Genomic DNA, 14968 nt, shown 5'->3' with positions numbered 1-14968 from the left:
GATTGAAGAAGAACTATATAGATTAAGGCATTTGGGGGTTATCACTCCTGTAGAATTTTCGGACTGGGCAGCACCTATCGTCGCAGTGAAGAAACCCAACGGCAAGGTTCGAGTCTGTGGTGACTATTCGTCAGTGCTAAACGCATGTTTAGAGCCACATCAGTATCCGCTGCATACACCAGAAGAAATTTACGCTAAGGTCGCGGGAAGTCATTGTTTTTCCGTAATAGACTTATCAGATGCGTATCTTCAAGTACCCGTCACAGAAGAGTCAGCTAAGTTACTCACAATTAACACGCATATAGGACTATTTACCTTCAATCGACTCGCACCAGACATCAAATGCGCTCCAGGAGCATTCCAACAAATCACGGACACTATATTATCAGGTATAGACGACACAGTCGCCTACATAGATGACATCATCATAGGCGGCGCGACCTTTGAAAAACATGTAGAAAACCTTTGTAAAGTGGCTCAGCAGCTACAAAAGTATAAATTTCGCGTCCAGTTCAGCAAAAGAAAATTTATTTCTGTACAAGTAAAATATCTGGGAAACGTAATAAGCAAGACAAGTATTCAACCAGATCCTAACAAAATAAGCCAGATTTTAGCACTCCCAGAGCCCAAAAATATTTCAGAAGTCAGAGCGTTTCTGGGCAGTGTATATTACTATGGTAAGTTTATCGCAGAAATGTCCAAAATCAGAGCACCTTTGGACAAATTGCTTCATAAAATTGAGAAGTTTTTTTGGAACTGGGATTGCCAAAAAGCTTTCCAGCAATTCAAATCAATTTTAAATTCAGATTTAATGCTTACGCATTATAACCCAAATTATCATTGAAAGTGGTAGCAGATGCCTCCAATAAAGGGAACGGAGCATTCATTTGCCATGTCTTCCCGGACGGGTCAGAAAAGGTCATACAACATGCTTCAAAAGCGTTAACGGATGCCGAGCAGAAATACTCGTAAATCGAAAAAGAAGCTTTAGCTTTAGTCTTTGCGTTAAAGAAGTTGCATCGTTTCATTTTCGGGCGTAAGTTCACACTGTGCACGGATCATAAGCCGCTAGTCGCAATATTTGGTAAAAATAAGGGCATACCAACGTATGCAGCAAACAGGCTTCAACAATGGGCACTAATATTGATGATGTATGATTTCAACATCCTTACTTACTTACTTACTTACTTAATTGACGCTTAACCGTCTAAACGGTTATGGCCGTCCAACAAGGCGCGCCAGTCGCTCCTTCGCTCCGCCAACTGGCGCCAATTGGTCACACCAAGGGAGTTTAAATCGTTTTCCACCTGTTCCTTCCAACGGAGTGGGGGCCGCCCTCTACCTCTGCTTCCATAGGCGGGTTCCGATAGAAACACTTTCGTGGCCGGAGCATCATCTTTCATTCGCATAACATGGCCTAGCCAGCGCAGCCGCTGCGTTTTAATTCGCTGGACTATGTTGATGTCTGCGTATAGCTCGTACAGCTCATCATTAAATCTTCTTCGGTACTCGCCATCGCCAACGCGTAGAGGTCCATAAATCTTTCGAAGAACTTTTCTCTCGAACACTCCCAAAGCCGCTTCATCTGCTGTTGTCATGGTCCATGCTTCTGCCCCATATAGCAGGACGGGTACAATAAGTGACTTGTAGAGTATGATTTTCGTTCGCCGAGAGAGGACTTTACTTTTCAATTGCCTACCTAGTCCAAAGTAGCATTTATTGGCAAGATTGATTCTTCGCTGGATTTCAGTGCTGATGTTGTTGCTAGTGTTGATGCTGGTTCCCAAATAAACGAAGTCTTTTACTATTTCGAAATTATGGCTGCCAACAGTAGCGTGGTTGCCAAGGCGCATATGCGCTGACTCTTTGCTCGATGACAGCAGGTACTTCGTTTTGTCCTCATTCACCATCAAACCCATCTTTACCGCTTCTTTTTCCAGCTTGGAGTAAGCAGAACTAACAGCGCGGGTGTTTAGGCCGATGATATCAATGTCATCAGCATATGCCAGTAATTGCACGCTTTTATAGTATATTGTTCCAGTGCGGTTAAGTTCTGCAGCTAGTATAATTTTCTCCAGCATCAAATTAAAGAAATCGCACGATAGGGGGTCACCCTGTCTGAAACCTCGTTTAGTTTCGAACGGGTCGGAGAGGTCCTTCCCAATTCTGACTGAGCTGATGGTGTTGCTCAACGTCATTTCAACATCCAATACATAAAAACGACGGACTTTGGATGTGTAGACATGCTTTCACGCCTTACTGCAAACCACACAAGGTCAGACGAAGACATGGTTATTGCTTGCACTCAAATGGAAGAAGAAATGAATACGATCATTGAAAACCAATGCGAAAAACTTCCGGTGAGTTTCGAAATGATCAGAAAGGCAACAAAGCACTGTTCAACGGCTGGAAGCAGGAAATAACAACATAACTACAGCCGTTTTATGCAAAAAAAGATTCGCTCAGCGTCATTCAAGAGTGTTTAATATTTCATGAACGAACAGTTATTCCAAAGAAGCTGCAACCACGAATCTTGTGTCAGTTACATAGAGGACATCCAGGTAGAGAACGAATGAAATTCCTAGCAAGGAGCTACGTATATTGGCCTGGTATAGACGACGATATAGTAACATATTCACGAAATTGCCAACTTTGTGCATCAGCAGCTAAATTGCCTGTGAAAAATACACTAAGGTCATGGCCGTTAGCAACAAAGCCTATGGAATGTTTACATATTGATATAGCAGGACCATGCAATGGTGCTTATTACTTGCAAAAACGCTCTCGTCATTTGACTAGTCATTTTACGGTCATAGGTTATATTCATAGTCACATTTGCATGGGCGTGGATAAGTTTTGTGACCAAATTTTTTGTAGGGCAGAAACACTTCATTCAGTGAGTGATATAAATTAGCATTCAAAAAACATAACAGTTGATCAACTGTTTAGTGACAACTTAATCGAGTTTTACACTTTGCTATCATATTAGTCCGAACTTATTTAATACGCGGAAATACTAAATGGTGCGTTCAGATGGTAATCACTAAACAGTTGTGTTAACGTTTTCTGGTGCGCAGTTTGTAAACAATGTATATTAAAGAAGTCTAATTGCAGATGTTTCCACTACTAATGCCGATCGTCACATTGTCGATATTGCAGTTACTGATGATAATGCGGTTGCTTATTTGGGAGGTTAGATTCAATTTGCTATATCAGAATTTGAATGGATATTAAGATAATTTAAATTTCAGATGTTTTTAGTTCAAACGTCAATTGTGCTACAGCTTCTGTTGACAGTGCCGCTGATGATAATGTTGCAGGTGGTTATTTTCAAGATTAGATATTTATTTATTTATTCAAAAGCTAAAATTATAATATGAAATTATAACATAAATATAAAGCAAGTTTAGATATATCTTTGCATATTTCTATAGAGAAGTTTTGGAAATTGTTGCGTTGGTTGAAATCGTGGGGAATTCAGTCGAAGGTGTTATTATCTTATTAGCTGATTGCTTTTTTTGATAAAACCTATACAAAGCCTTCGTACAGCGACATGTCAGTTAATGTTTTAGTTAATTTGCGATACAGAATCAGTTTTAAAAATTTTTTTCGTTTAAGTGCAGAATACATACATTTGTCAAATTAAAAAAATACATATATGAGTATGGTAGTGGTGTTTATGGTGAGATCAACCGTATAATTTTTTTGGTGCAAATAATAACCATAGGGGTAATTCAACGTCAAAAGGTAAATTTTACATTTTTCTAAAACAAAATATCTTTGAAACTATTGAGACAATCTTGAAAATTGTAATGTCTTTAGATATGTAATAAAACAAGGTTTGTTTGATATATAAAACACCTATATTAGAAGAAATTTCTATAATAAAATTATGTTTTTATGGGGAAATGATTGCTAACTTATCATAAATCGAATAATAAGTCGAAAAAATGTGTTATTGACAAAATACTTTAATACTATCGTGTTGAAGATAATTTCATTACCTTTAATTTGGTATATATATCTTTATATTAGAAGGTATAACTTGATTATATAGGGGCGAAAACAAAGAAGGTGTCATATGAGTTCAATTATTTTTATCGATGTAGGTATATTTATTTAGGACATCACCGTGGCGGTAGCCACGGTTATACCACACACCCGGACTTGGCATGGCGTAGCCCAGGGTTATTTTTTATAAGCGCGGCCGAAGGCCGCCTATGCAGAAAGGTGTTCTACGCAGAATTACTGTGCATGTCGATGCCGGTGTTGGATCGGCTAACATAACAATAAACATAAGAGTTATAAGGTAATATCAGCTCGTTCACGAATGCAAAAGAGTTTTTTGAAATTTTTGGTAAATAAAGACTAGAAAAATTAAATACATCAGATGAAAGGTATTTTTATAAGTTATTTTTCGATTTTTTTAATTTTTGAAATCCATTCATTAGTTTCGGAGATATTTTGATTTGAAAAATTCATAATTTCGCTTTTTGACATGGAATTACCCCTAAACCTTTCATTTGCACCAAAAAAAGAAATACACCGTTGGAATCAGCATAAAAACCTCTATAAAGTTCGATTTTTCATTTTTTACAAATGAATGTATTCTGCACTTGTTCCATTTTTTTCGGAAATAGAAGTTGGATGGGAGTATGAGTGGTATTGTGGAAGGAAGAGGGGAAAGGAGAGGGAGACTCAGAATTAGAATGACAGATGAAAACGGAGGAATTTGGGAAAGAGAAAGAAAGAAAGGAAGAGTGGGGCAGAGTCTAATGCAACAAAAGAATTTATTATTATTTTGATTGCAGACGCTTCGTTTACAACGGTCGAATTTTTTGAAGCTTCTGCTGTTAACGATGCAACTAAAATACATGTTACTGCTGAGGATAATGTTGCTTTTGACACTGATGATGGTTAGATTTCGTTTATATTTATATTATACTTAAAAACCGATTTATTTAACTGATTTCGATTGCAGAATCAGAGGTTTGTTTCACGAGCGATCGGGATTTCGTTGAGGATACTGGTGATTCTTTCGAAGGTATGTTCTATCATTCTTAACATTTTTTGGCGATTCTCACTTGCAAAGGATGAAAGCACTCTTAGTCAAAGCATATGCACATCTGTATGAAAATGTCACATCTATATGAAAAAAGATGGTTGTGACGCGGCCATTAAGTGTGAATTGCTCCATATAAATATATGTATTTTTCCTTCAATTTTTTGTCGCAACATCTACACATAAATTTCACGAGTTCTGTTACTTATTCGTGTAATTCATTTTACAGATTCTAATATACCTTCTATCAGTAGCAGAGCTACCATTTCTGCTTCAAACATACGCTTTCCCAAATTTATTCTCTCTTCTGCCGAAAATCAGGCTATGCTGAATCTGGCAAAAGTTATAAAGGGGTTTGAGTCCATTGAAAAATGTATTTATTTTGCAGAAGAAAATGGACTTATTTTGAAATCAAAAGCCTGCAAAATACATAAAGTTAATATGCCATTGGTTTGTAAAGGTAACAACTCTTTGGGTACCTTTCAGTGTCGCAAAGGCTCCTGTCGGGCCAATTCTGGGTTGTCACGTGCAAAGGGAACTTGGTTTGAAAAATTAAAGATATCTATACCCCAAATTTTCTACCTTATGTACGCCTATGCACGCCGTTGGTCAACTGCCGACACAAGGCTGGAGAATTTTGTAGAAGGTACCACGCTTTCCTCGTGTACAATAACCGATTGGTTTAACTACTGTCGCGAGGTGGTTGTTACTTTCCAATTAGACCAGCAGAAGCAGAAGGGGAAGATTGGTGGACCTGGGAAAGTTGTTCAAATCGACGAAAGCAAGTTCGGCAAAAGGAAATACAACAAAGGTACTTTTTTAAACAATAAACAAGCTTTAAATAAAATCTATATAAACGTATTGTATTTTAGGTAGAAGTGTGGAAGGTCACTGGGTCCTAGGTATGATTGAAGACGGCAGTGACGACCTAAGGCTAGAAGTGTGCCCAAAGAATGATCGGTCAGCGGATGCGCTTATACCGCTAATTAAAAAACATGTGGTGGAAGGTACGACCATTCGTACAGACTTTTGGAAGGCATATGATTGCTTACCCAAACATGGGTATTTGCATTCCAAAGTCAACCACAGCGACCCAGGCAACCCGTTTGTTGCACCTGATGGCACACATACACAGAGAATAGAATCTCAATGGCGCGTTGTGAAGAGATATTTTTACAAAGAAAATTATAACCATCCTGCAAAATTCGAAGATATTCTTGTAGAGTTTTTGTGGCGCCGATCAGTTTTGAGGAAACATGAAGACCCCTTCAAGAAGCTGATAGAGGCTATAAAACATATATATGTTCTTCAGGAATAGACATGGGTAGTTACTTTGATGGTTTGATTTGTTTTTCTTTGTCATATTTAAATATATAATAAAACATTTTTTACAGGCGTTGATATGTCTGTAAAGTACGCTTGTCAGAGACGGAAAGTACCAGCTAACCAACAAACAGAGAGCAGAAATATTAAATGTACATATAATAGCATCATTATAAATAAAAAAGGGTTTTTTCTGACTTATGTCTTTTTCCCTTAATGGTTGTTTTGTTATTTTGTGAATGGTTAGGTACTTGTTTGCGGACGCGCATACATATATATAAGTATCATTTTCTCGTTTTTTTGTGGGATTTTCATAGAACGCTTTGTTGCATTTTGTTTGTTGTTGCTTTGCTTTGCAGATAAGTTCAATGTAGGGCACCACATATACTATTCTACACAAAGCTTAACATATGTGAAGCGAGTCTAAAAGTTGAGATATTTTTAGAATATGGCGCTTTTGAAGCTTTAAAGCTTTCCATCCAAATTTGCCATTAGATGCGTCAATGGTCAAGGGTCCTCGGAAACCCCTTTCTCTTCTAAAGTGAAACTTTGTGAGATTTTCCCACTTCATGTCCTAAAAATAGAAAACTTGGATTAGAACATCGCGCTATTTTAACCGATTTAACTGATTAAGCCTCCTACCGCCTGACCCGTAAATGATAAAACCTTGAATCAACTTGTGGATTAATCTACACGTGAATACCTACAATATGCAAAAACAAAATCGATTCCATCTTGCTTGGTTCAAGAGATATGCACACTCATCGGTTTTAATCAGCACTGATCGATTTACCCATCAGTATGCGGTAGAAATTGAACCGTTATAGATAGAATATTGGATCAAATTGTGAATGGTGCTAAACGGGGATGGCTATCTAATGCAAAAATAAAATTTAGAAAATCTTGCGAAGTTCAAGAGATATGGCGCCAAATAAGGTTTCGGGGTCATATGTGTACCGATAAACTCCATTTTTTCATTGAAGGGTTAATTATGGAACTCTCAATCAAATTGTCGTTTAATCTACAAATGGATACCCACATATTGCCCAAAAAAAAATTTCCTATCCTGCTTGGTTCAAGAGATCTGCACACTAATCGGTTTCTAATCAGCACTGATCGACTAACCCATCAGTGTGCGGTAGAAATTGAGCCGTTATAGATAGAACATTGGATCAAATTGTGAATGGTGCTAAACGGGGATGGCTATCTAATGCAAAAATAAAATTAAAAAATCTTGCGTAGTTCAAGAGATATGGCTCCAAATCGGGTTTCGGGGTCATATGTGTACCGATAAACTCCATTTTTTCATTGAAGGGTTAATTATGGAACTCTCAATCAAATTGTCGTTTAATCTACAAATGGATACCCACATATTGCCCAAAAAAAAATTTCCTATCCTGCTTGGTTCAAGAGATATGCACACTAATCGGTTTTTAATCAGCACTGATCGACTAACCCATCAGTGTGCGGTAGAAATTGAGCCGTTATAGATAGAACATTGGATCAAATTGTGAATGGTGCTAAACGGGGATGGCTATCTAATGCAAAAATATAATTTAGAAAATCTTGCGCAGTTCAAGAGATATGGCGCCAAATCGGGTTTCGGGGTTATATGTGTACAGATAAACTCCATTTTTTCATTGAAGGGTTAATTATGGAACTCTCAATCAAATTGTCATTTAATCTACAAATCGATACACACATATTGCCCAAAAAAAAATTTCCTATCCTGCTTGGTTCAAGAGATATGCACACTAATCGGTTTTTAATCAGCACTGATCGACTAACCCATCAGTGTGCGGTAGAAATTGAGCCGTTATAGATAGAACATTGGATCAAATTGTGAATGGTGCTAAACGGGGATGGCTATCTAATGCAAAAATATAATTTAGAAAATCTTGCGCAGTTCAAGAGATATGGCGCCAAATCGGGTTTCGGGGTCATATGTGTACAGATAAACTCCATTTTTTCATTGAAGGGTTAATTATGGAACTCTCAATCAAATTGTCATTTAATCTACAAATGGATACCTACATATTGCCCAAAAAAAATTTCCTATCCTGCTTGGTTCAAGAGATATGCACACTAATCGGTTTTTAATCAGCACTGATCGACTAACCCATCAGTGTGCGGTAAAAATTGAACCGTTATAGATAGAACATTGGATCAAATTGTGAATGGTGCTAAACGGGGATGGCGTGAAACTTTAAAGCTTTCCATTTAAACTTGGCTATAGATGCGTCAATCTACAAGGCTCCGAGGAAACCCTTTTCTTTCCTAAAGTTAAAATTTGTGAGATTTCCCACTTTATGTACGAAACATAGAAAAATTTCCGCCTGCGGCGCTTTTCTTTTATAAAATTCAAATTTGTCAGGTTTTCCTATTTCATGTCCAAAAAATGCGACGCTTTTCTTTAATAAGCTTTAAATTCCAGATGTTTTCGAGTTCATGTAAAAAAGCTAACAAAATCAATATGGTAAACAGAATGAAATGAATAAGCATTAGGTCTGAGACTTATGGCAGGATTTTGTAGCCTTTGACAGACATAGAGGAAGATTTGCAAATATGCTTTGGTTATTTCAAAGCGAAGTAAGTAAAGTTGTATTGTTTATTTTATGGCGGTGTCAAAGCGAAGTAGCGCAGAAAAAGCACTTATGTCAGTCTGTGTTAAGATTACAACAGAACGGCTTGCAGTTTTATTCGCTTTGATCCGCAAAATTGTTCTATAACAGATTAACTGGCAGCGATTTAGTTTAGCACCCCCCGAGTTCGGGACAGATTTGTAATGTCATCAATAAAATATATATATACATAAATGTGAATGTTGCTACAAAAGCGCGATTGATTTAATAAAAACTTTTATATTAAGTAAAAACAATGCAAGAATAATATGTAGAAATATACTAAAATGAAATTTAAGTGTATCGTTGCCAATTTATATAGATATTTATGTGCACAAAGGTTTTGAAAGATGTGTAAATTGTAAGTGAAAGTGCTATAGAAATTTGCTAAATTTGCAAACTTTAACATCAAATAACTCGTAAACTATAAGTCTGCGCACTTTAAGTTATATATATTTGTGATCGGGAGAACTCCCTCTTTCATTTGATACCAAGTTTAACTCCGAACTTGGGGGGTTCTATTCTAAAATTTTCCCGATTAACTTTTCGTTACGTGTTGAAGTCGAAGCATTGCCAAAGTTGAAGTCGTACGCGAAGCCAATGGCAAAAATAGTTATACTGTACACATCTGGCACTATCAAATAATCGTTGATAGTTTAACGAATACGCATGTATGCATTCCTTGTTTTCGTTTGTTTAATTTCAACAACGAAAAAAAAGCGATAATTGTACCGGCCGGTTTTTCGCTAATAACTTTAAAAATGTTTAAAAAAAATAGTTTCCGCTAATGAATTCTGAATCTTGACGAAAATACGCGTCTTTGGATACTAGTTTCGACAAGTTCGATGCGAATTTTAAGTGCAAAACTTAAGTCGTAATATTACCAAATTTCGGTATTTAAAAGCTATTTTTTCATAAACCAAGAGTTTCCTAGAGTTGCGGATGCTAATTTTGTGATTTTTAGGACTCCCCCCAACCCCCGAAAAAAAAAGTTGGAAAATCGTGGCACCTTATATAAAATATTCCCCCATCATCGAGTCGCAGGACTCGTAAACCGCCGACCTGGTAGAGGGATTATGATATTTCCTAACAAAGGGAGATGTTGAGGAATGCGAAACAGCAATAGTCCAAAAATCGCCGAGTGGCAACCCTGATCAGAAATTGTCAATTCCGATCTTAAAAACAAAAAAAAAAAAGTATAAGAGACGAGAACACCACGTTGATCATCATACGCTGAATTAATAAGCTGCAGTCTAAATTGTTTTGTAATTAATTGATAATTTTTAACTGGAATAAAGATACGTGATTGAATTAAACGTATACAGCATCATGTTGATAATTCGGCTCATTGGAGAGATTATAACAGTATTTATTTTTCTACTCCTATTTTTTCAAATCGGGTAAAAATTTTACCCTCTTCTGACCGTTGAAAATATATCACTACCGTTTCAGAATGCGTACATCTTCTGTCTTTTTTTATTTACTTCACCTGGTGATTCCATCACGTTCGAAATCATTATTGTGTTTTGAAATATCTCTCGACAAAAGCAAAATATTTAATTTTTGATTTCGAATTCGCGTTCCTTGCTCCAAAACGTGTTTTTTTTTGGAACTCTAGCTTTGAAAGTTGAGTGAAAATTAGTGTGAATGCATGTTGGGTTGTGTGGAAATGATTCGATAGCTCTCTTAAACTATCGATAACCGTAAAGAGTTTCTCATTTCTAACAAAAAGATATCTTGACATATAGTAAATTAAGCGAAGCGTTCAATATTTAGTTCAATAAAAATTAAGTGAATTGACAATGGCAGAAAATGCTGATATTTTCGTTGATCCTGTTTTGGGGGGAAAGTGGAAAAGTTGGTGTCGCCTCTGTGCAAAAGCTAATGCTCAATACGTCAATGTTGTTGCTGGAGAACCAGAGGAGCTAATGAATGAAAGTATTTTTAAGTGCCATAGAGATTTGGCAAATGTTATACTGGAATTTTTTCGTATTCATGTAAGTGAGATGAATAAACAAATTTATATTTGGTTAACCAATTTTCACGCTTTGTTCCAGATCAAGGAGGATGATAAACTTCCACAAATTATTTGTGAAGAGTGTCATGAGGTAGTGCTTTCTCTAATTAAGTTCAGCGAGCGTGCGAATAAGGTGCAACAAATGTACGATGACCTACAAAAAGCAATCAATAAGTCAACAGCAAATTTACAAATTTTACTCGAAAGCTATGGCATCAACCCCTTTAAAGATGAAATAATGATACCCCAAAACGCTATGGAATTACCAGTTGAGGAAATATTTGTTGCGGATTTTGTAGAGGCTGATATCCCAATGCCAGCCCCCCTAGCTGATGTAAAAAATGAAAAAGTATCAAAAATAGAAAATCAAGAGGAGGCAATAGCAAAAGATAACAAAGAAATGGAAATTGATGATCCTTTTGGCGGCGACGACGAAAGAGATATTGACTACGAATCTTCGTCATCGGAAGACGGAAGCAGCAGTAGTAGCGAAGATAGTAGTGATAAGAAGAAAAGTTTATCAAAATTAAAAGAAAAAAAAGTTACAAAATTAAAAGATAGAAAAAATTTATCAACATTTAAAGATAGACCTAAGAGAAAAAGTGTAGTCAAAAGTGCTATTTTAAAATCAATGGAAAAACCTGAAAATGAAACCTGCAAACTTTTCTGCAATAATTGCTCTGAGAAATTTAAACGCCGCAGTAACTACACCAGACATATGAAACAGAAACATGGATTATTAAATTGTCGACGTTGTACAAGCACTTTTGAGAGCGAAGCCGACTTGAAACAACATATGAAAGAACAACATGGCAAATCATGGAATTGTCCGCATTGTGAACAAACGTTCTTACGAAAGGGTTTACGATCCAACCATATAAGAATGGAACATAGCGCAAACATGAAAATCAAGACTTACAAGATCACTAACATTAACCATTCATTTACCTGTGAAGTATGTGGTCAGGTATTTCCGCAAAAGAAACAGCGAAAGCAGCATATGCTGGCCCAACACCCCAACTATGAGCCTAATGTATGTAAAATATGTGGTAGAATTTTCAAGGAGAAGTCTTCGCTCAAGGTAATAAATAATGTCTCACCTCTTTTAAAAACAAACAACAAAGTAATCAAATAAATTTATAAAACTTCTACAGAAACACTTGGAGAGGCATGGAGACAAATTCATGTGTACTGAATGTGGTAAACAACTAACCTGCAATGCGTCGCTAACTAGTCATATGCTAGTACATTCCGATTTAACGCCACACAAATGTGATGTGTGTGGGCGCGCATTTAAACGACCTAAGGCTCTAAAATATCACTTGATCGCCCATACTGGTCTAAGACCATATGCTTGTGACTTTTGTGAAAAAACATTTTCCACTGGTTCGAGTTGCCGCCTACACAAAAAGACTATGCATCCGAATGAATTAGCTGCACTCGAAGCTTCTGGTGCAGTACAATATACGAAAAATGTACCGAAATTAGCTGAATTAAGAGCTGTGTAAGTATAATACACACAGTTACTCACAAAAATAAGTACACACTTGATTTATGCTGAAAAAAACTCAAATGCAGTGGCTAAGTTGTGAGCCACTGCAGTTGAGTTTTTTTCAGCATAAACCAAGTGTGTACTTATTTTTGCTAAGCTGTGAGCCACTGCAGTTGAGTTTTTTTCAGCATAAACCAAGTGTGTACTTATTTTTGTGAGTAACTGTATATACCCACATTAGAGTGGATCAAATTGCATGGCTTTATGGTAAATTTCGAGACAGCCCAATTATAAAAGAAGCCGGCCTACCACAACGAAGGTTTTAAGCTATGGGACAACTTTAACATAAATATTGACAGAATAAGTTTTCTTTTTTTTTCGAAATAGGGTTTGAAATTTACTTTAGAGTTTAGGTTAAATGCAAATTTTTCATAGAAATAAATCAGCATGCCCTTATAATAAGTACATACATTTGTTTCATACTGCAATTTTTTTTTAAGCGCGCGTACCGGAACAAACTTTAGACCGTTGATGTCCAAACAAAACGGCTACGCCCCTAGAACTTCAATACTACCACAAGATGAAACTACAAAGTGATGATTATATAATTATATTACAACCAAGACGGATTTTATTTTTTAATAAATATTTAGTATAAACCTTATTTCAATAATATAATAATCTTTGTTTTCTCTATGGCTAGAATACTTAGGGTGCAGGTTCGCATCCATTTGATCAGACACATCCATGAAACTAAGATTCTGTATTCAACAATGAGAAGTGCTTATCCGTAAAGACGGATCTAAACGTTTAAATAGTTCACTTAACAGAATTATCCAAAAGAAGGCATCCTTCTTTTCGGCATAAAGGTAAGCCATTTCTGTAATCATCCATTATCTTTAATTCATTTCTTATCATATTGCGTGAGTTGCACTCACCTAAATGTGGCAGAACAAAGGCAAGTCAGCTAGCTTATAATTTATGCAAGGATAAATAGAGAATAGTGTCGAATATATTTCGGTTGACTGTTGAAGAAAGCAATAATTGTTTGTTGTGGTGCATAAAAACCTGATGCCAATTCAATAAACCTTTCGATACAGAATTTGTTTAAAATGCAGGTATACATTAGACTGGGACGCACAAATGGCTGTAAAAGTCAGTCCCTAAATTCGAAGCTTATGTTGAGACAGATTAGGACACTTTTTTTTTATTTTTTTTTGTATCCTTCCAAATACAGCGGAAATAGTTTTTTTTATTGTTCATTTGCGTTAAACAAACTTTTCTTTTAAATGTGTCTATAGAAAATCAGACTTCATATTAATAGCCGTGTTTTATGTTACAAGCGTATGCCTTTACGTTTGCGCGTAAAAAAACGCTAAACTTCCTTAACCCTAACGCCATAGTCGTAACCATAGCCATATCCACAACCATCTCGAACATATTCCACAAAAAATAAGTCTCTTAGTCATAACGTATCCAAAACAATGAATAAAATCTACTCAAATACATATTTTTAGGTTATGAATATGGCGAGAAACCAAAAACCAATTGGTTGACTATGGTATGGTTATGGCGTTAGTGTTATGGTATGGCACCATTAATCGATTACATTGATTTCCATAAGGTAGGTTCGATCAGCTACTTTATCTGGTTATGGATAAGTCACCATTAATTGGCCCTTTATCCTCGCTTAGATAATGCTTAGCAGACTCATCTAGCGGCAGTGGTTAAATAACTAGCTACAGAACAGGGTGTACCTAAAATCGGAAACCTCTGGTGGTCATAATGTATAACATATAGCTGAATCAGTTGCGATGAATAGTGGACACGTACCATTTTAAGAGGTGATACATAGAATTTGTGTAGAGGTGAAACATAGACACATATTTCAGTCACATCTGAGTATAATGCGTATTGAAATTTAGTAGTACAAATTTTATGCGCAGCAATTTCAGAGGTGCATTTCAAGTTTGCCGCTTAGCAGTCCATATAAAGTTTAAGCGTAAACGTCTATAAATGTAAAAAAAAAGAAACACAGCTAATATTCGTTTATAAAATATAGTTAATAGAAAAAATATGGGGGAATATTTTGAATAAGGTACCACGATTTTCCAACTTTTGTTGATTTTTAGGGGTAGAGGGGGTCCTAAAAATCACAAAATTATCATCCGCAGCTCTAGGAAACTCTTAGTTTATGAAATATAAGCTTTTTAATTTCCAAATTTAGTTCAATTTCAACTTAAGTCCTGCACTTAAAATTCGGGTCGCTCATGTCGATAGCGGTATCAAAAGACGCGTATTTGCGTCAAGATTCAGAATCCGAAAGCAGAAACTATATTTCTTATCTCGGTACTATTGTCGCTTTTTTCGTTGTTGCAATCATGGTTCAACTATATACAGGTATACTATACTATACACAGGTAAGTAAAATGTTGCCAATGTGTTGCCTTCAT

At 36.2% G+C, this 14968-nt stretch overlaps 2 protein-coding genes across 2 annotated transcripts; both read left to right on the top strand.

The window, feature by feature from the left end:
- The first annotated feature begins 5386 nt into the window (after positions 1 to 5386).
- On the top strand, positions 5387 to 6380 carry LOC137241491 (uncharacterized). The gene is made up of 2 exons (XM_067769096.1): positions 5387 to 5873; positions 5935 to 6380. The coding sequence occupies exons 1-2, from the start codon at positions 5387 to 5389 to the stop codon at positions 6378 to 6380; spliced, it is 933 nt and encodes a 310-aa protein (XP_067625197.1).
- Positions 6381 to 10726: 4346 nt separating this feature from the next.
- Positions 10727 to 13196, top strand: LOC137242063 (zinc finger protein weckle-like). Its single transcript, XM_067769429.1, has 4 exons — positions 10727 to 11003; positions 11064 to 12104; positions 12178 to 12527; positions 13016 to 13196. The coding sequence occupies exons 1-4, from the start codon at positions 10809 to 10811 to the stop codon at positions 13110 to 13112; spliced, it is 1683 nt and encodes a 560-aa protein (XP_067625530.1). The 5' UTR covers positions 10727 to 10808; the 3' UTR covers positions 13113 to 13196.
- The last annotated feature ends 1772 nt before the right edge of the window (positions 13197 to 14968 follow it).

This window comes from Eurosta solidaginis, chromosome 2 (genome assembly GCF_040869045.1).
Source record: "Eurosta solidaginis isolate ZX-2024a chromosome 2, ASM4086904v1, whole genome shotgun sequence".
Taxonomy (NCBI): Eukaryota; Metazoa; Arthropoda; class Insecta; order Diptera; family Tephritidae; genus Eurosta; species Eurosta solidaginis.
The sequence above is the reverse complement of the archived record's forward strand: the minus strand, read 5'-3'. Positions and strand labels throughout refer to the sequence as shown.